General features: G+C 37.3%; 2 protein-coding genes across 8 annotated transcripts in view; one reads left to right on the plus strand and one right to left on the minus strand.

Annotated features, from left to right (window-relative positions):
• Window positions 1–8,952, plus strand: part of LOC134205278 (calpain-D) — a 40,184-nt gene extending 31,232 nt beyond the window's left edge. For all 4 annotated transcript variants that reach the window (XM_062680383.1, XM_062680382.1, XM_062680384.1 and 1 more), the window contains 7 exons: window positions 810–1,994; window positions 3,511–3,619; window positions 3,684–3,839; window positions 7,913–8,024; window positions 8,102–8,368; window positions 8,434–8,580; window positions 8,646–8,952. In XM_062680383.1, coding sequence (XP_062536367.1) covers window positions 810–1,994; window positions 3,511–3,619; window positions 3,684–3,839; window positions 7,913–8,024; window positions 8,102–8,368; window positions 8,434–8,580; window positions 8,646–8,819 — 2,150 coding nt within the window. In that variant the 3' untranslated portion in view covers window positions 8,820–8,952. The remainder of the gene's footprint in view (window positions 1–809; window positions 1,995–3,510; window positions 3,620–3,683; window positions 3,840–7,912; window positions 8,025–8,101; window positions 8,369–8,433; window positions 8,581–8,645) is intronic.
• The window catches only part of LOC134205281 (integrator complex subunit 7), a 183,115-nt gene that overhangs the window by 45,227 nt on the left and 115,383 nt on the right, over window positions 1–22,505 (minus strand). For 3 of the 4 annotated variants that reach the window (XM_062680400.1, XM_062680403.1, XM_062680402.1), the window contains exon 13: window positions 14,838–14,978. In XM_062680400.1, coding sequence (XP_062536384.1) covers window positions 14,903–14,978 — 76 coding nt within the window. In that variant the 3' untranslated portion in view covers window positions 14,838–14,902. Of the gene's footprint in view, window positions 1–14,837; window positions 14,979–22,505 lie in introns of those variants that run through there. The other variant, XM_062680401.1, reaches the window with a different exon arrangement.

The raw sequence follows: 22,505 nt of genomic DNA on the forward strand, positions 1-22,505 counted from the left end.
AGACGTTTTTCGGTAGCTGTCACGATAAGGGGGCATCCACAAAGTATGTCACGCTCATAGGGGGGAGGGGGAGGGGTTCCGAGCAGCGTGACGACTCATACAAAAAATTTAGAGGTTTAATACAAAAAGTGTAACAAAAGAGGGAAGGGGGGTTGAAAATCTCCGATTTTTGCGTGACGTACTTTATGGATCTTCCCTAATGAACTGATTCGGGGGGCTACAACCCATGATAAATTTCTTATATATTATATTTTTATTATATTTTCATATTTTCAATGTCAAGTCTTTTGTTGGACTATACTTTAACAGTGTACGGTGGTATTTAAAGAGGTAATACCATAATAGCGATTAAATTATGGGCTGCTCTTCTTGCCCCGGGTGGCGATCTTGCCCCGTCCTCCCCTAGAGGCTTTGAACTTGGAATCTTATGGAAGTGGTATATCCAATTTCTGTAGGGGTGATTTAAATATGACGTCTACTACTTTTTTAGAAGAGTCTCTCTCATCCGTGACTTCCCGTGGTTAAAAATAAGGCTGGCGTTCCAAGTCAAATTCGACATCATAGTTCAAATGTAGTAGAAATGGTCTATATAATAAGTAAGATAACAATATTGGATTATGGAAATAGAAGAAGAGTAATTTTGGTTTTGTCAGAGTTTCATAGCGTAGCTGTCAACCCCATACAGATGCACCGAAGTAACGATCTACTCAACTTCATCACATTCAGAACCGCGTAACACTCCTCCAAACCGCTCATAGCAAGCAAATTCGTTTATAAAATTATAAATTATCTATTCGTTCTCTTCGCAGGTCAATCGCAAAATCATCTGGCAACTCCTAGTGTTAAAGTACTGTCTCGTTGTCCATCGCCCAAATCTGATAAGACAGTAAATTCAGGAGCTGTACCAAAACGACATAGCACTGGCAGTCTTATGGCTAAAACGTGTAACTACAATACAGATGCTGATAAAATCAGATCTAGCGAGAAGACTTGGCACTGCCCGGCTTGTACATTTGAAAACTCTTCGGCAAGTGTAGTTTGTGATATATGTTCTAGTCACCGATTAATCACCAAGGATATTGCGTGTTCAATCAATGTAAATAGTGATATTTTAAAGCATGAAAGTAAGCTAATGGAAAACCTAAGACAAATTGAGGAATCCGAAGCACTTAGCAAATGGATCAACATTATTCAGTATTGTAGAGAGAACAGCGAGCTGTTCGTGGACGATTCATTTCCACCGGCAACAAAAAGTCTGTATTATAATCCATCATCCAATATAGAAGCTAACCCGGTAGTACAATGGCTAAGACCTCATGAAATTAGCTGTGATGGGGGCAATTTCCCTCCTTGGGCAGTATTCCGAACACCCTTACCTTCGGATATATGTCAAGGTGTGTTGGGAAATTGCTGGCTACTTAGTGCACTAGCAGTGCTGGCAGAGAGGGAAGACCTGGTTCGAGAAGTCTTAGTTACAAAAGACATGTGCCCACAAGGAGCGTATCAAGTGCGACTTTGCAAGGATGGAAAATGGACAACGGTTTTGGTTGATGACCTGCTACCATGTGATAAGAAAGGACACTTAGTCTATTCCCAGGCAAAGCGAAAACAGCTGTGGGTGCCTATAATAGAGAAGGCAGTCGCCAAAATTCATGGATGTTACGAAGCGCTTGTCTCGGGCAGAGCAATTGAAGGTTTAGCAACCTTGACGGGTGCTCCATGTGAAAGTATACCACTTCAGCCTAGTTCCATTCCGCTACCTAGTGAAGATGATCTTGATAGGGACCTGATATGGGCCCAACTACTGAGTTCACGACTAGTAAAATTTTTAATGGGTGCCAGTTGTGGCGGCGGCAACATGAAAGTTGATGAAGATGAATACCAACGTAAAGGATTACGCCCACGCCATGCATACTCCGTGTTAGATGTTAGAGACATCCAAGGAAATAGATTATTGAAATTACGGAATCCGTGGGGACACTATTCATGGCAAGGTATTAAATACTATCATTTGTGTCGTTTTTTAGTATACCATTTTAGTCAATGGCAATTCAATTAGTTCTAGTTATTATTTTTTTTATAACGATTCATCTTTTTGATATTTCAAAAAAAAAAATCTGTTACAATACCACTTAGAATAATTACTTCTTAGAGTTATTACGTATCATAATATAATTTTGCCTACTCTAGTATTTACTATGTTGCTAAATAAAAGTACTTAAGATCCAATTATTAAATTGGCTGCAGACGCCGAACTTTCGAGCGAAAGTTTACGTACGAAGTTGCTTGTATATAGTGCACGATACATCGTATTCTACTGGTCAACACAATGATTTAAATTTTTATGTAGGTTTGTGAAGTTAAAATAATGTATCATACGCTTCATCACTTAACTATTACACTGAAACTTACAGTGACCTGCACAATACAAAGCACACTTGTCGTTTTTCATACAAAATGGTCAAATTTATTTATTTATTTATTTACATTTGGTTGGCCGCCAATGGTCAAATTTGGATCTCGATTACGTGGTAACCAATTTTGTTGAAAATTTAACCAGTGCTCAGATATACTTTGAATTTTATCATACCTAAGTTTTGAATATATTGATTCATAGGATAAACAATTATTGCGGTAATCTTTTTCTTCTTCTTCATTGGCATTACATCCCCCAGCACTTCCACAGTTATTAACTGCGAGGTTTCTAAGCCAAGTTATCAATTATGCATTCGTATATTATGAGGCTAAACAATTATTATTATTTTTATGCCCAGGGAAGTCGAGACAATTTCCAAACCGAAAATTGTCTAGACCGACACGGGGAATCGAACCCAGCCACCCTCAGCATGGTCTTGCTTTGTAGTCGCGCATCTTACCGCACGATTTAGGAGGGCGGTAATACCAAAACGATTTTTTTTGGCAAAAAACAGACTACAAGCATATTTGGCAAACTTTTATGTATTGCCAAAATACACGTTTTTGCTGAACAAATCAAAAGAATTCAAGATGTTAAAAAATCCAGTTTTTGCCACAAAAAAATCGTTTTGGTATTACCGCAATAATTTGTTACCCTATGAATCAATATGGTATAGGGTATAAATTTTCAGCAAAATTGATTCACACGCAACTGAGATCTAAGGTGCTAAGATCTCTAAGGTTGACCATTTTGTATGAAAAACCGGCAAGTGGGCTTTTTATTATGCCGATCACTGTACATGCACTTAAAGATAATTGAACTAATATGTACGTAAATTATGAATCTGTTAAACGAGTATTAGGTTCTCTTTTTAATTATGTACCCACTGGCACTTGCTATTATCTCCCATATATCGTAACTACATTTTGTTTACCTTAGTGATTCTTAGGGTTAGTTCAAGCGTTTTGGCACATAAAAAAACATACAAATTGTCTTACAAGGGAGAGGGGGGTCTAAAATTGTTCATTTTTGTTTCACGCACAATTTATAAATAGCCCATTATGAACTCTGATAATGTACATTTCCAATTCCAGGTGATTGGTCAGATGATTCTCCTTTGTGGACTGACGAATTGCGGGATGTTCTCATGCCCCACGGAGGATCGGAAGGAGTATTCTGGATATCATTCGAGGATGTGCTCAAGTAGGGTACCTCTTATTAGTTTAGAATACACAACACGACTATAATACAAAACTTTGTTTAACAGGTATTTTGACTGTATAGACATATGCAAGGTACGCAGTAACTGGAACGAAGTTAGACTACTCGGAACATTACAACCTCTTTGCGCATTATCATGTGTTCTACTGACGGTGCTTGAGCCAACTGAAGCTGAATTCACTCTGTTTCAAGAAGGACAAAGGTAAACTGTTCTAGTTATAATAGAGATTTTCTATGTTCTGATAAACATATACTGAGGATACATATCGTAAGATTTTCATACGATCAAACTTATTAGAATGTTCCATAAGAATAGAACTATGAAAATCTTTTTATGAGATATCCAATAAAACGATTCCTAGAAGAAGTCGGTTGACGTGTGGTGTGATCACACCTTCTAATCACAACATTCATGATTCGAAACCAGGTTACACTTTTTTTAAATGAACCTTAAATATTACATTAGATAATCGTACGAAATGCATTCGATTAGTGAATCATATGAAAATCAATACATTTTCTTGTGGTGAAATTTCAAAAGTTTCCTCGCACACAAAGACCAATGTTCAATCAAAAATGTATTTTCGAGAATCGGCTGTCATACACGTCTGACTCTAAATCAGATGGTCATGGATTCTATTCCCACTCACTCCACACCCTTTAATTATGAAGGGATCAATGTCTATACTGCCGTTATACGTATGACTGTCCCATTTACATAGGAATCTCAACAAATATGACATCAAAATGACTGCAGTGTATGACTGATTACAGTCGACACTCCAAATCTCGATATTGAATGTACCATCGAGATAAGGAGAGATTGACAAATGGAAGGAAAATTGACTGTCTAAAACGAATTTGGTACTGAAAATTGAAATGGGCACTAGATCGAAAAAAAACCCGTTGTTCTGAAAATAACAACTAAACAAATGTTATTTCTCGTTTCGTATGTGTTTGTTGTTGCCCAAAGATGGTCTAATAACCTAGAATTTTGAATTTATCTGAACAAAATATGATCAGAACACATCGAGATAGGTAGGTTTTCGAGATGTAGAAAGCAAAAATGTAGGTATGTGGATTGAAGGGACCGTGAAAACCATAGACATAGGGAGAGATATCGAGATATAGAACATCGACATGTAGAGAGTCGACTGTATATAGGAATATTAAAAGTTTGCGGACGTTGAAAAAGTAACAATAATTGTTGTGACTCTTCTGACAATTTTGACAGGTAAAATCGAGTACCGTGAAGTACCCTAATTTCGCGCACTTAAGATCTGACAAAATTGGAACGTTCATTAAAAAACATGTAGTGGCCATTTGGAAACATTTGCTACTGCATCACGTAGTAGAAGGATTCTAGGTTCTCAAAAAAATGTTACTTGCAAATTTTGCTGCTATTTAAAAAAAATTGTAGTATGAATCCGAGACCGTTGTATGCTCCTTATTTCGCACAAGAAAATAGGATAGTTCCTAATTTCGCGCAAAAGTGTTCCTAATTTCGCTCATGTTTGGAATTGAATATCGTTATTGGTTTGATGAAATATAATCAATTAACCAATAGAAGCATGCATCCATTGTTCAAAATATGCAGATAACGGTATCAGACAGCCGTCAGTGACCCATTCTTTAGTCGAAATGGTATGTGCCTATATTTCGATCCTGGAGCTTTGCTTAGGTTTTACTTCATGCATTTTATCGTAATCTAATTTTATCATACCTAAAATATCGTTTGCTTCGGAAATATAAACCATATTTTAAGAAAAAAAAAAGGCATTGTATGAGCAATGTTTAGCTGGTTTATAAATAAAGTTTAAATTTTCGAGACGTCATGAAAGAAAGTCTTAAATTCTGCTATCTCTTACATAGGACATCTCCAAATATGTGTTTTATTCAAGACATCTTCAATATTAAATACATTATCAAAAAAGCTGCTGTAGTTTTATCTTAAGTTTAGCATCATTTTACACGCCGCACATTTTAGCATCATTTTACACATCGGATTTGATAGCTATTGCAAGCACTGATCTATAAGATTTTTCAAGTCAACATTAGTCGATATCGGTGGTTATCCGCCTGAAAATTAGATAAAAAGCGTATGGGAATGAACTTTTCGGGTTCTATTCAGTGTAAAACTGTCCTGTGTATTATATTGCTTTTGTTTCATTAGAATGTTGCAAATGAAACTACGCAACAACCATAAACGAAATTAGGCACCATAATTACTCTCATATACCTAATTTCGCTCACAAAGCGAAAGTCTAAATAAACACAAAAACATAAAATTTTTACACTTTTCAATAGTAATGACGAATAAACATATCCAACAGAGCATAATGGATACAAATATTTCCAAAAAGTAGCCAGTTTTGTACAGTAAAATCATTTGTTTACTTGGGTTATGTTCTTCGTCGCTGTGCTAAGCACAAGCAAATATGGCGGTCGATGGGAGGATCAAATTGAAATAATTTTATTTGGTGTACTAAACCAAGTTTGTTTTTCAAATTTATTCGTGAAAAACATTCAACAACAATGATATTTTGTAATCCTCCAGATTTTTCAATTTTGACTGGTACCTAAAAATTGAAAAAAATAAATGATTTTATAATGCGCGAAGTTAGGGTGCGCGCGAAATTAGGGCACTTCACGGTATAAGGTACTATAACAGCTGTACATTTGCAAATTTCCATAAGATGCTTGCCAAAGTAAGCGTGACACGACGTGACTCGCGTAGAAAGGAATTATTATCAATAACCTGTCAAATTGCATTGTCGCAACGCGTGATCGCATTTACTGTAGATGGATAGCACGACGACATTTTTTTTGCAGCCAAAATAAAATTTTTGGTGCTATTTGTGTTTTGCAAACATCTGATTTGATTCTCATTGGATTCCAGAAATGTCGGTGGGGATTATTTGCTGCTTCTTCTTCTTACCAGAAAGTCGTGGGTTCTATCCCATGCCCGTTCCATTCTCCACCTTCGTATCTTTTCCTATATGCTTCTCGTGTTCCAGCAATCGAAAGAACTGAAAATGGAGTCCATTCCGTTTACATCTTCTATCCTATGTCTTCACCGTAACTACGTAATGCGAAATTAATAATGTAACTGTTTCATCGCGCGCTTTATTACGGAGTAACGCAGAGCCCGATGAAGAGTTGCGTGATTCTGTTTCCCCTGAACTACAAATGGAATTGATTGGATAAATTCAAAATGTTAATGTTTTTCATACGAGTGTATGAGGAGTAAGAACAAATTTGGAATCCAAACACATTATATTCTAATAATATTTTAGTTATCATATGATTGTTGGTTGATGTCTACACGATATTCGATAGACTGCCTGTTGACCTGATAAATTTATTATATTGAAAATAACATAATATGTACATAATATGTTTGAACATTTCACCAAATAATACGATGACCATGATAGCCAGGTTCTGGTTTTTGATGGAAACCACGGTATTAGGCGATGCGCGGAATTAGGGCAGGTCACGGTAACACCCAATGGACCAGCATTGTTCGATCAAGAAAAGTTTCCTCCTTACCGGGGCAGGAATCGTACTCACACTCCATAGCATATCCATCTAGACGATTGACGTCGCTAATCGCACGGCCACGAAGCCCACGGGGCCGATTTGTGTTTAGAAGTTAAGAACCAGGCAGAATGGCTACGTTTGCGTACTTTTTGACAGTTTTTCCATGAGAATGCAAAAATGATGACTAATGTTTTATTAAGACGAAAAAAAAAATCGAATATTTTATAGACCTTGCACGTCTTGCCCCGAGTGGAGAGCGAATATAAATACAGTAATGAACACATCGAGAAAACATAATTTTTAAAACCTATTTATGAAATGTTTGGATTTTTAGTGTTCCATCAGAGCCAGAGCTTAGGGTGGTTTTCTTGCTCCACTTTTCTCTACAGCTGAATGGTTACTTATAGTCCCGTTTGGCCTAAAGTTTTCCTAATTTTCTTCATTTATTCTATCTTCACTTCGAATTAAATTTGAACCAGGAAAATTAGTTTACATTATAATTTAAAAGTGTTTGCTCTGTTGAAGAGCATGTCTCATATTTTCAGTACTATTTTCTGCAAGTTATTTTTTTTTCCTTATCAAGAGCGCTTCTCCCATATAAATTTTAGAACCCTTCCAACGAAAAAACTTTACGAAGGGTGTGGTTAAAATGGTTATTTTTGGCGTTATATAATTTGCGAATGAACCCTTTGGTTATTCATATATATTTATATATATTCATATTCATTGCAGAAACTCTGAAAAATCTCAAAGATCCCAGCTCGATCTGTGTGTTGTGGTATTTAGAACTCGCAATCCAGCTAAACCTGAAGTGGGCAGACTAGTAGAACATAGCAAACGACAGGTGAGGTTATCATATTGATATTTCTACAATCACATAAAATTGACAAATTAATTTGTTTCAATTTCATTTCAACACAGGTTCGTGGTTTTGTAGGGTGTCATAAAATGCTAGAAAGGGATCTTTATCTCTTAGTGTGTCTTGCATTTAACCATTGGCATACGGGCATCGAAGATCCCTCATTATATCCACAATGCGTTCTAGCAATCCATAGCTCTAAAAAATTGTTAGTTGAGCAAATAACTCCTCCGCCGTATCTTCTGGCCGATGCCATAATCAGCCTTACGCTAACTAAAGGCCAACGACACGAAGGACGGGAAGGCATGACAGCTTATTATCTGACAAAGGTACGATTTTGTGAATGTTAATATGTATTTTTTTTTAATCAGTTGACCATTGTATTCGATTTTAGGGTTGGGCAGGCCTTGTTGTAATGGTAGAAAATAGGCACGAGAACAAATGGATTCATGTGAAATGTGACTGCCAAGAAAGCTACAATGTAGTTTCTACTAGAGGGGAGCTGAAAACGATCGACTCAGTACCTCCTTTGCAAAGACAAGTAAGTCACTCACTATAACATGTTGTGGTCAGTTATCATTAAATAAACCCTAATTTTTTGCTCAGGTAATAATAGTTCTCACACAGCTGGAAGGAAGTGGAGGTTTTAGCATCGCTCATCGTTTAACACACAGACTAGCAAACTCAAGTGGCTTGCATGACTGGGGCCCACCTTCGGCTACACATTGTCCTCCGATAGACAATGTGCACGATCTTCACTCTCCGCGTTTGATAACTTGAACACCGTTGGCCCCACTTCATTCTACATGACAGAAATCTCCTCGATGAATAATAAATATTTCATACAACTTGAAAAGCATTTCCCATTTTTTGTACGAACTAGCCTAATTAGAATAAAAATGATTGACATGATTGTGGGCATTGCATCATTATTAGGATCACAAGCGAAATGAACGCGTGTCGCAAACTAGAACTTTCATTAACCTTGGCAATTAGTGAAATCATAACATATATCTTTGTTATAAATTGAAATGCCTATTTGAAATTGATCATTACTATTGTTATCGCTCAACGTATAATCTTTGATCCTTTATGGTGGAACCCTATTATGCTTTGACCTTAATTCCTCTTTTTCTACGTCAGGATCGTCGCCAAAACAATATCAATGTAATATTGTTTTTTTGCGGTAAGGTATGCAGAATTCGCTCTCAATTGATGATAAGCGAAACAGAGTAGCATAAATCTCGCACAATCGTTGCAAAACAAATTTATAGTAACCGAATACAAGTGCGAAAAAATAGAATCGGTGAAGCAAATGAAATACTTAGTTCTCGTCCATTTGCCATTAGGCACTACAGTTTTTATGTTCGCACAGCTGTGTAAGGCTGATCAAGAAGTATAACAAAGGTATTGATGAAAATGTTTTCAAAACGCGCAAAGTGGATGTCTGTTTTCTTTAGGTATAGTTCCAGAAGAGAGTTCTGAATAACAAATGCCTGGCAGACAAGCGGATTAATAAAAATGAAGACACTCAAGAGAGCTGCTCTACAGCAATTTACTAAGTACTTAACACTATCACTACCTTTTCGATCGCAGATGATGCGCCTTTGTATTCCACGATTAACACTATTATCAGCCGTTGGCATGGATCCAAAGTAGACGAATAATTCCTCAACCTCAAGGTATCTCTGTTGAAACTTGCTAGCTCACAGGGTAGCATTAGCATTAGCATTTTTACGGTGTAATTCGTAGATTGGACACTAGTGATACTCATGTTTCACTTTTGAGATCCTTATCTAGAATGCTATCAGAAATCAAGAAGGGTAGTAGTCCTTGATTCCAGTCTTAAACAAAATTAACATGGCCACGACCATCTTCGCCTTAACTAGGGAGAGGAAGGAAGTGTTGATGTGGTACTTATTTAACGAGAGGCCATCGACTTAGCGACACCCTCATAAGTACCACGGAGTTGGATAATGAGGAAGGTATTCGTTGGGACAGAATTTGCCTGTAGCTGGCGATGTAACCGTGATAGATCTTATCCCGTAACAAACCACGTAAAGATGTCTACCCAGGTTTGAAACTTGCAATGATTATAGATAACAATTTGCAGTTTGTTTTATTTATTCTAGTGGATACACACTCTTAAACTTTTTAAAACGAAAAAGGAGCTGGAAGGCACGGTGCTGATTCCTAATATTTTTCATCATAACTTATTTTCATTGTTGTCGTAAATCATATTTACAGGTTCACAGCTTCAAACGTTTTTCTGCCGCTGCGTTATATTTTTAAGTGTGTAAATTATAACAGTTTATGTTCATGTGGACTGAAATATTTATTACATTTTTCTCACCATTTCAATTGAATAATCATTATTTTGTTTGAATTTAAAGCAAACCCATAAAAAACCACAAGCACTAATTGACTATTCCATAAGTTTAACAAAATCAACATCAACAAAAAAAGATATAAACTTAACTTAAGAACATTGAAATGCTCATTGTTTTCAAACACTGACAAGCAACCCTAATCACCCTGTACATAGGGGAACTGCTCCTTGAATTCCTACTATGTACCCAAATCAATACCATTCGAAAACAAAGAATTGGTGCGCAATTTGTTTTATTTCTCATTTTTGTGATTTTTTTTCAGCAGTAAACACGCCGGATAACAACAAAACACGACACATTGAGACTAAATTGCCTGTTTTGCGAATGTTATTGATATAGGAACATGTTATTAATAATGGAACAGATACATATGGTACTTCGTGCGGGTATGCATCTTTTTTGACTGCAGTTGCTTTTGAAGCCCATAGTAGTCCCGACTTCCACAGCTCACTGGGACCACTTATATTCCTGTTCTACAAAAGCCCTTGAATGCGAGCTTGACTGTCACGTGTAGATAATTTAGAAATGTTCCTTCAAGTAAGCTCCACTACCACCGCTCTCTGAATTTACGTTCTGATGTCCGTTCAACCATTTGAACTTACATTCTGTGGCACTAAATTCGAGGAACTACAAGTAGCGCGAATCTTTTTTCTCAAGCGCATAAAAAAATAAAACAGTTGTCAGTTTGTGATGAAAAAAGCAACTTGAAATAGCTTCGAGTATTTAAAAAAAATCGCAATAGCACTTCATGAAAATGTATTGCACCATGGAAATGTAATCACCAGAAATAAGCTCTATTTGTTAGTCTATAGTTAGTAAAGTAAACTCAAGTTTAAGAAAATAATAATTTGCTTTGAACGCATTTCTGGAATATATTCAAAGATCTAAAATGTCTGTCCCGCGCTGACACAAAATTTATCAATTTATATAAGCTTATACATATTTATACCTATCGAATCAGCTCAACGAATTGAGGTGATGTCTGTTTTGTGTACAAAACTGTAAGGCACTCTTTTTGCCTTTATAGTATAGGTATACTAAATATACGGTATACTCAATATATACTAAATATACTACGAGTGGAGTGACGGAAGTGAGATTGCTCGAATGACGTGAGACGAGTCGTATAGTCCTATTTGAATAACATGGTCACCTCACGTGAGAATTTCCAAAATCGACTCACCTCACGTTACTCGACTCGTAGAATAAGCCCAAGTGTTATACACCAATCAACTCAGCTCCACGAATTTAAGCGATGTCTGTGCAGGTATATGTTTGTGAGCCCAAAAAAATCTCACCCATTTTTCAGCCGATTTACTCGCTACAAGTTGCATTCTGTCTAATGCTATTGTCAAATTGGCCAGATCGGATTATGGGCTCTGTAGTTATGACCAAATTGATATTTACCAAGGCTTTTATATAACTATAGCATATCTACATTAATAATTTGAGGAGATTCACAGTATTTGCAATTTATAGGATATAAATCTTTCGACATACGTCGACTTAGGGCGGTATTGCCATCTGAATTAGGAACAAGGTCACCTCCAAGATTAAGAGTTGCCCAACCCTTAAATGCATATCAAAAATCTTCAAAATAGTTTCTGCCTGAATCCGAGATGATTTAAACAACGAATATGGCTTTAATCGTAAAAAATAGCTTTAGGTAAATTTAGATATTGTCATAGAGCCAGAGGTCATCAAATCAACATGGAATACGACATTTTCATGTGAAACATCATTTAAACATCGTCTCTAGAAATTCAAGGAATGTGACTCGTTCCAAATAAATTCAGCACACTTTTAATATGATTTTTGGTCCTCGCTCGTCTTGCCCCGAGGGGGTGGCCATATCGCCCCATATGATAAATAGAGGCATCATCAGGGTTTCAACTTTTCGTTTCAATGAGACCAAAGCAAGCGTTTCTCGGGCCAAGGGAGAATCTTTTTTCGTTGTTTATGTTGAGGACCATCTTTCACCCATCAATCTTTCTCTACAATTAGACTTGGATGACAAACGCAAATCTTGCCTATTAGATGAAAATCCTTTTTCGTTTCATTACTTCTACCCACTCACTCACTTTTCGCGAGAAATATCGCAGAACAATTACAAAAGTGTATGGCCGCGCCGGGATTCGAACCCAGAATAGTAACGATAATAGCCGTAGTGATGCGCTTACTCTAGCCACACCACCACGCTATCTGTATGAAAGCATTAAGTTATTTGTTCTACATAAGCTGCTACCATTTGCATTGAAGATGCCACGAAAAGACTCGAACATGAAAGAAAAAGAACAAACCAACGTTTGGCGGCAATCGAAGTGAGCGAAAAATGGTTATCACTCTTCTTACCCGAAAAGCGATTTCTCCCCGAAAATTTTCGTGAGGAAGCATCCTGAGATTGAGTGAGCGATACGAACCCTGGGCATCATAAAAACACCTTTTTTAAAACCAGTTCATAAGTTACTGAAGGTGGTTATACAACAAAGGCACAAATCGGCCATCTTGGAAACCACGTGCTTTTTCTAGTGATTTTCCAAGAGTACAAACTGAGAAAACCACAACGCTCATGGGGATGAAACATCCGTATATCGTTTGCTTACTTATGCTAAACAATCGACTTGTACGAACATTATCACGCTAGATATGAACTTTTGATAATAGGAGTAGAAAACCGTGTGACGAATTTAAAGTTCACCACTTGGCTTGTGTGTGTGCCATCCTCTATCCCTCACCCATCCGGGGGCGTTGATCAAGTTGCACTACGAATAATTTGATCAAATCTCATGCTCCGTAATGGTGCCCTTTTTATTATGAATACTAGTACTGTAAAAAAAGGAATCACTTCTGAAGCTAAAAAGTTGTCCTCATGAAGTGTAGGGAATGGGGATGTACTAGCTATTCACAACAGGTGCAGCAAAACATTACAAGGACGCCCTTATTCGTACTTACTACTCAGGGAATAGAAGGTCGAGAAGAGCCACCGTTGCTAACTAAAGTTCGAACCGGATACCAGGGACTCCCACAATATCCGCGGCAATAGTAGCAAACGATGCCCTGTACGTATTTAGTTTTCAATAATATCAATAATTAAGCATTGAAGTAGATAAATGGAACATTCTCACCGATGTTAACTGCCGTTTTGCCGTTCATATCCCATTCATATTCGGAAGTAATTATTGGACATCGCTATCATCTCACTAATTAAGGGCCGTTTATTTTGTTTCCCTAGATATTGTCAGTCCACGGACGCATTCGCATTCGACGGCGTTCCTGGAAGCCCAGATTTTGCAGCAGTCGAAATTTGCACCAATACCGGCCCATAGTTTGGGTCTCAAATTAAATCTTCTGCACCTTTTTTTCACTACCAACACCACAGTCACACTGCCAATTTGCTGAGGACAAGATATACTAACGTGCTAGCACTAAGACATGCTAAGATGTGCGAACTGAAGATCAAAGACCGTTTCTTTAGCTAAAGAACACCAAGAAATATAATAGTGTATACTTAATCTATTTGATAATTTTCAGCTGAACATCCGCGAAAAAATCAAGAGAAACGTCAAAAAACACAAACGATTGCTTTGGTTACTACGACCGAACTCCTGTAAAGTTCACCACTTGTCTTGATTGTATAATCACCACGTCATTAATCAATGTTTATTGATACTTATGCCAAAGACAGGTGGTCATAGTAGTGTTTCAAGGACAAATCAGCAGAATTCGAAGGAGTTTCACTATTCTACAGAGATTACCGCTTGGGGAGGCCATCTTGCACCACTTTCCCCTAGTGTTATTTTAGAATGTGCTTCTCAACTCTTTTTAACAAACGAGAAAGGCATCATCACCGCTTGGTGAATTATTTGGGGTTTTTAAACTAATATTTGTCCCTATTTTTTCGCAACAAGTCGCATTCGAAGCGGATTGCGACCTAGTTTGAACCTATAAAACATTAGCCCGATCGGCCATTACATCCCAGGTTTTTTGGAAAACAATTTTAAGTGGTAAATTTTGTTTTAGGAATTGTTGCAATACATTGCAATGAATGCAAATGAATGTGAATTGTCATAAATAGTGGAATCTACCTTCCTAAAATGTTATATTAACCATAAGGCATAGGACATCTGTTAGGTGGATTTATCTTTCATGATCATCACTATATTAAAGTTCATCATTGGGCCACATATAACTTGTAGATGCTGTTTGTTGGAAACAAACTGTAAGACAAAATTTGGTTATATGATCTTTTAAACGTCACGTTCATCAAAAACCACGAATTGTAAAAATGCTATTAAAAAATTAACAATAACAGCGATCATATGACAATTTGGTGGTATTTACTTAAACTAGTACAAACTACGCAAAATATCGAAATCAAGGCTTTCGAAGAAAATATTTACCAATGCGCTTGTGAATTGAACGATGTATTATTCAATTAGAATACTTTATATTTTAGAAACGACTACTTACTTTTTAGAAACGACGTGTTGTAGATTGAATAGTAATGCCCTGTTTTAGGTTGTCATCTGGAATACGCACGTGCAGTATGCTGAAATCGACAAAGAAAATATTTGAGATTTTCTTTCAAAATATGATTTAGACAGCAAGAACAAAATCAAATTCACTTGGTGCCGACAAAGCTCATTAGCCCATTTGATAATTTACCACAAAAGAACAGACGTCATCGTTGAGGCCATACGATGATTGTGATTCTTTGAAAACGTTTACTATCAGTCAATACAACACTTTTTCTGATGTAAAATGTTTAGCCCTGAAAAGGACCAATTTTCTTTTAATCATGCGCGGTTTGATTCACTAATCCAACAGTAGTGTACTCTATACTCCGAATATTACGGGGACATTTCACTTAAGTGCTGATGATGCTTGTTGACGAAGGTTGAATTCTCCGCAGTAACTATTTTGAAATATAGTGATTATACAGTATAAGAAAAGTCCACCCAGTACTGCTAACCGTTTTTATTTAAATTGCTTTTAGAATTTTTGAGAGTTTTAAAAACTTCTTCGTATGCTTTCCCGTGGAGATTTGTTCGATTATCATCTTTCTGCTTCGTCTTCATTCAACATCAAAGCGCTAATTCTCTCTGGAGGAATGTGGTGGTCGCATCAATCTGATTAACGAGGCAAAAAAAAGTACGCAGTGAACTATGACAAACCACGAATGAATAGACCTCGTCGTAGTCTACCCCCAGCGTACCTTTCACAATTAAACACGTTTTGTGGCTATTCATGTTGCCATTCGTGTGATTGATCTTTTAGACCAACCTGCATTTCATTGGATTTCGGCCAGTTATCAGCGCCTCATACTTGTCACGCTTTCATTTCTTCAATAGAGCTGCATCCTGTCAAGCATAGGCTTCCTGATGTGATGTCGGATCACCATTATTACTCGTTACAACAACATTCTATGTACCTAGTTGCAAATCCGCTGAATTGCGCTTGAACCTCAGACTACAGCAGCACATCATCGTGGTTGAGTGTCAAAATTGTTTAACTCGCCCTCGTCGTCCTCACTTGCGTTGACATAGTCCGTATAGAACTCATCGTATTCATCATCGCCTTCGTAGTCGTCCACTCGCACCTGCCTTCATAGTAACTAAATCGTAGTCAAGCACAATCATGTTCACACGGTTCGTGTTGACCATGTTTTTATTTGTCCTTCATCGATGAAGCAAACTTTTCGACTAGTGAACACCTTCTGCGACTGCGAGTCGTACAGCCGGTACCCTTTCGTATTGTCACCGTATACCACAAATACTGCCTTCAGCGGTTTATGATCCGATTTCATGCGTTTTTTTGTTTTGGTATTCGAACTATCACTTGCGTACCCAAAATCCGTAGGTGAGAGAGATCCGGCTTTTCCTCAGTCCAAGGTTGTTCCGGTATGCATTCGTGAGCTTGTGTTGGAATACGATTTAGGAGATACACGGAAGTAAGTATTGACAGCTTTTGCCCAAAACGCTTTCTTCATCCTAGCTTCAAACAAACGATTGGCTACATTCCAACTGGAACTTGGCCTGCTTTTCAGCTTAGTATACTATTGACATTTCCAAAAATATTAATTGAAAGCTTTTCTATGCCCGCCATTGCATGAGTATATATCTTGTATGGTAAGTACAATGGATACATTATGTCCAGGGTGTCAAGAAAGTTTCCAACCCGAAAACATTTTAGACCGGACCGAGAAACGATCTCGCTATCTCCGGATTTGCAATCCTACGCCTTTCCTCACAAGGCTACTGGTGACCCCTACATTCTTGAGCAATATGGCACTCCTATACATTCTTGAGCAATATGGCACTCCTACATTCCTGAGCAATATGGCACTTCTACACTGCCGTGAATCGCATATCTGTCCCATCTTTGCTGGGTTTCCTATTCATATGGGACAAATATTCGATTCACGGCAGTACATTCCTGAGGAATATGGCACGCTTTAATACACTTGCGGCATTTCGGTTTTTTAGGAGGATCGTTTGTTGTCTTCCATCTCTATTTTCTGCCTCTGTATGCTGCCATTCTGCAACTCACTTCAAAAGCTGAGTCATCATTTAAAACAGAGCCACCTGAAACAGCTTTATTTTGATGGCATCGCCGGTAATGGCTGGTGTGATGGCGAAAGTGAAGGAGCAGTAGAGAAGAATGTAGCATGCGCGAGATTACTGTACACTGAGGATACTGGCCGTAAGATTTTCATACGACCAAACTTATGAGAATGTTTCATACGAATTAAACTATGAAAATCGTGGGATCCTTTTTCGATCAATTCTAACTTTTTATTGGGTATCCAACAAAACAGTTTCTCGAAGCGTCGATGGGCGTGTGGTGTGAACGCACGCCTCCTAATCACGATGTCCATGGTTCGAACCCGGGTTACACTTTTTTTTAACAAACTGAAAATATTTCATAAGATTGTCGTATGAAATGCATTCCATAAGAGAATCGTATGAAAATCAATACATTTTCTTGTGGTGAAATTTCAAAAGAGAAACGTATGATGTTCTTACGACCAGTATCCTCAGTGTAACGATACAAACGGGCACGAAACAGACAACGCTCGATCGGAGGAAGAAGCGCCAGCAGGAAGATCGATACCATGCAGGGTGGAGCAACTGTACCACGCTAATAACACATCAAAGTTCTATGTACCACGTATAAACGGAAATCTTCTTACGGACGAGTGTGAGGTGCTTCAAAGGTGGCGGCTGCACTACGAAGAACTCCTGAATATGGTAGTAAACGAGGGTGGCATGGTGGCGAATCTGAGACCACGCGCCTAAGAGCTACGTTTTCCATTCTTGAGCACATTCTTGAATACATTCTTGAGCAATATGGCACTCCTACATTCCTGAGCAATATGGCACTTCTACATTCCTGAACAATATGGCACACTTTAAGACACTTGCGACATTTCGATTCTTTAGGAGGACAAGGACTTATTTATTTGCACTCTGTGGGTAACTCGTGAAGTCACTTGAAGGGTTGAACAAAATTGAAAGTTGCCAACATGATTATATGAGTATCATTCAGAATCAGTGTAAGCATATTCTCTACATGATATTTATAAATATTTATATTTATACTTTTACTTTTTTACGAGGAACACTTGCAAAAATGAAAATGATGATGGTATGCAGTTTTACCTTAACAAACCACCGTGCGTTCACTCAATGAATCGCCCACTTTGAGCGTGCTTACAGCGGCACACTAGGAGTTAGCTTTCTGAAATCAGTATTGCCTGATTTTCTCAAAATTGCACGCGGCGTACCCTTCAGGAAAGGTATAACCGCCGCGCTTTTTGCATCCCGTTTACTTGATTCTTATGGGTGAATGGCATTGCGGTGTATCGTTTGGCGCGGCCGTACCTTTCGACATTCATTCGCCGCGTGAAGTTTTGTGCAAGTACCCATTTAGGAACATTACAAACGCCGCGCAGTGTATCATACCCAGAAAATCTGACAATATGGCGAAAGGCATCTAAGGTTTGATTTTTCAACATTAAGCACCTTCATCGAAAAAATATTTGGTAGGCGTAGTAGCGGACCTTCCTACATAACCGGTATCAAATATTTTTGCATGAAAAGTTCCTCATTTTGAGAAAACCCGCGTTAGATGTCTTTCGCCATACAAATTTCTGGCGGTTAACTAATGCTGGCTAGCGCATATACGATAGCGACTGGATGCTGACAGCGGCGTATTGAAAACCAGCTTTTATACTTTATGGCCGGGTGTCCTACGAAAGGCTGAAACACATAAAGCTGAATACTCATAAGGCTGAACTCAAAAGGCTGAAATCCCGAAAGGCTGAAAGTCTCAAAAGGCTGAAAGATGGGATGAAATGAATTCCAACCATACGATATGTTGTACCAACTATGTTGACTAGTTGGATAGTGAATAATGAATAAACAATAGAGAATGATGAATAAATAATAAAGAATAAATAATAAAAAATACAAAATAAAGAATAAAGAATATGGAATAACGAATAAAGAATAAAGAATAAAAAATAAAGAATAAAGAATAAAATATAAAGAATGAAAATTGCACAGAGAAAAGGGAAGGAGGAAAGAAGAAGGAAGAAGAAAGAAAGAAGGCGGAAGAATGGAGATTGAAAAAAATTGAAGAAAAACATAGAAGAAAGAAGGAGGAAAAAGTAAAGGAAGAAGGAATAATGATGAAGCAAGAAGAAACAAGGACGAATGAAAAAGGAGGAAGATAATGAAAGAAGGGAGAGAGAAGACGGAAGAAGGAAAAATAAAGAAATATTGAAGAAAAAACATAGAAGAAAGAAGAAGGAAAAAGTAAAATAAAGATGGAAGAAGGAATAATGATGAAGCAAGAAGAAACAAGGAAGAAGGAAGGATGAAGATGGAAGAAGGAAGGATAAAGATGAAGAAGGAAGAAAGAATAAGGAGCAAGAATAAAGAAGAAAGAAAAGGGAGAAGGTAAAAGAAAAAAAAAAGGGGAAAGGAAGGAAAATGAAGGAAGAAAACGGAACGAAAGAAGAAAGAAAGAAAGATGAAGAAACAAGGAACAAGGAAAGAAAAAAAAAGAAAGAAGAAGAATGGACGAAATGACGACAGAAGGAAACTGAAAGAAGAAGAAAGAAGGTAGAATGAAGAATGAATAGAGAAAAAGAAATAAAGAAAAAGGAAGAAGAAACTTGGAAAAAGAAGAAAGTAGAGGAAAGAAGACAGAAAGGGAGGAAAAACATGGTAATGAAGAAGGAAGAAGGAAGACAAAGAAAAAAACAAGGAAAAGGAAGAAGGAAGAAATAAGAAAGCAAAAAGAATGATTGAATAAGGAAGAAGAAGAACAAAGAAAAATGAAGAAAGAAGAAACTTAGAAAAAAGGAAGAAGCAAGAAGGAACAAGGAAGGCAGAAGAAGGAAATAGGAACAAGGAAGGAGGAATTAAGAAGGAAGAACTATGGAGGAACAACTAAGAAGAAAGTTAGAACGAAGAAGCAAGAATGAAACAGAAAGAAGGAAATTAGAAGTGTTAAAGAAGAAAGAAGAAAAAAAGTGAAAAAAAATGAATAAAAAAGTAAGAAGAAGAAAGAAGAGAGAATAAAAAAGCAAAAGGAAGAAGGGAGAAGAGAAAAGAATAAAGAATAAAAAATAAGAAAGTAATTTTAGCAAGAATCAAAAACCAAATACAAGAACTAAGAACAATAAAGTCTTGTTCTTCTTATGTTACCTCAACATTTTTTGAGCTGTGTAGACTAAAAAATAAGAATTCCGTATAAAAATTGAAAGACAACAAGAAGTTGCAAGAAGGTTGCGGATCATTTTAGTTTGTGCCCCTATTAACGTCAAATGTGAATCCTTCCACAAAAATTGGTTTCTCACAATTTTTCAGCCTTTCGAGTTTCAGCCTTTTGTTATTTCATCCTTATGTGAGATTTTTCCTTTTTCAGCCTTTCGTGTTCAGCCTTATGAGTTTTCAGCCTTTCGTGGAAGACCCTTATGGCCACTTTTTGACTTTATGGCTTATAGTGCAAGATTGTCGCTGTGGTCCCCTTTGTTCTCGTTCCCAAACATATGGAAAGATGTTGGGTATATAGGGTATAATGTCCAATAGTGGAGCCTCCAGCCGTATTTGCATTATTACAGCATAATCATAATATAAACATTTTTCTATGAAATTCCATCGGGAGAACTTGCCTTACATTCTAATGATTTAATTACATGCATTGGAAATCAAAAATAGATGATTTTATACAATTTTGCAAAAAAAAATAAACACGAGAGTGTAAGCAATTACTCAAAGTCCTTACAACATTTCATCCATCAGCCAGGACCAAAAGACATCTCGCTTAACTTTTCAAAAGGACCTAAGTAACATTTTTTCATGAATTAATTTGAATAGCGCAATCAACAGAACAATATGAAAGCTTTTGAATGCAATACTCAAATTAATTCATGAAAAAATGTTACTTAGGTCCGTTTCAAAAGTTAAGCGAGACATCCATTCGTACGGATTTCTGTACAGAATTATGTGAACTTCCGAACGTAATCCTCCTGGGTTTACTAACTGAATCTCTTCAAATTTTCGAACGAAATTCTTTTGGGTTTACGAAAGGAATCTTCCAACGGAATTCTGATGGGATTCTAAACATAATCTTTCTTGAATCACGAATGGAATACTTTTGGTCTTCCGGACGGAATCCTTCTGGACTTTCCAAAGAAATACTTCTAGACTTTCGATTGGAGCGTTCTGGGCTTCTGAACGGAATCTTTTTCTGCTTTTGAACAAGGGATTCCCATTAGAATACTTGAGCGATTTCCTATCGAAGCCTTGAAAGGATTTAGCTCGGAACTGCAAAAGGAATCGCTTAAAAAAAACCCAGAAGAGCCAAGACGAGCTCCGTTAAGTTCTTCTTTAAGTGATGAACTTTGTACTGAACTTAAAAATCATTTTAATAAAGCTACGAAAAAAAGCTCTGTTCAGAAAACCAAAAAAAAATCTCGGTTGGTAAATCCAAATAAGTCCTTTCTCTGGGTTTCCGAACGAAATGATTTGGGATTCTGGAAGGAATTCTTCTATATTTCTGAACGAAATTCCTATAGGCTTCCAAAATAGAGTTCTTTTGGGTTTCCTACCGGAACCTTATTGGGCTGCTGAACGAAATTATTTTGGACTTTACTTTCGAACGGATTGCTTCTAGACTTTCAAGAGGCCGATCGACCACCTACAAAAAATTGAATCCACCGTTAAAAAGCTGAACGATGGAACATGTGTTGAGTGAGACGTCTGTTTCTCTGTGGTATTTTGTTCGAAAGCGCACTTAACTCGACTAAGTATTACAATGACTTTTTGATTATTGTAACTTCGATATTCTACGTTTTCAAAAGTGCACTGTTTTTCAATAATTGTCTCTATACAGACAAATACAGACATTTTGCTGAGATTGATACAGACTTATTAAAAATGTATCTGGCATCCCTGCAATATACGTCGTTCGCTTGAACAGTCCGGTCGTTTCATTCCACACGTGGAGCATTATTTAACATCCCGAAACGAAAAATGGAGATCAAATGAAGTGTTGACTATAGGGGAGCAATTTCCTATTATGGGCCCCCAGGGGTCTACTATAGGGCAAACGTGGGCAAAGTCAGTAAGAGTTTGAAATGATAATTTCAACGAATGACGACGTGTATTTGAATGTTTTATCTTTATGTATGTATCGCGAAGGGGATGCAGAACTTGATATAATGAATCACACAAATGGCAGGCAGGAAGGGTATAATTCCGCTACTAGCAGGTCCACTATTGGGCATTTTACCCTAACTGTCAAAATGTATTAATCACCCCTATTCGAATGCAGTTCGTTCGAATCGTTTCGCCATTTGATTCTGCTGGCGTAAACGAGAATGCGCATCAGCTTTTGTTCAAAAGCGCGTTCGTACGTAAACAAGAATAAGGGTGAATAATTTTGATATTCAGCGTTCTGCCTATCCTTGTTTGATATTTTGCAAGCGGCCCAGCGACAATTTTCCTCTATGGTTTATTACCTCTATTGATGCAGTTAAATTACATCTACATTTTTATATACA

This window comes from Armigeres subalbatus, chromosome 1 (assembly GCF_024139115.2).
Source record: "Armigeres subalbatus isolate Guangzhou_Male chromosome 1, GZ_Asu_2, whole genome shotgun sequence".
Lineage (NCBI taxonomy): Eukaryota > Metazoa > Arthropoda > Insecta > Diptera > Culicidae > Armigeres > Armigeres subalbatus.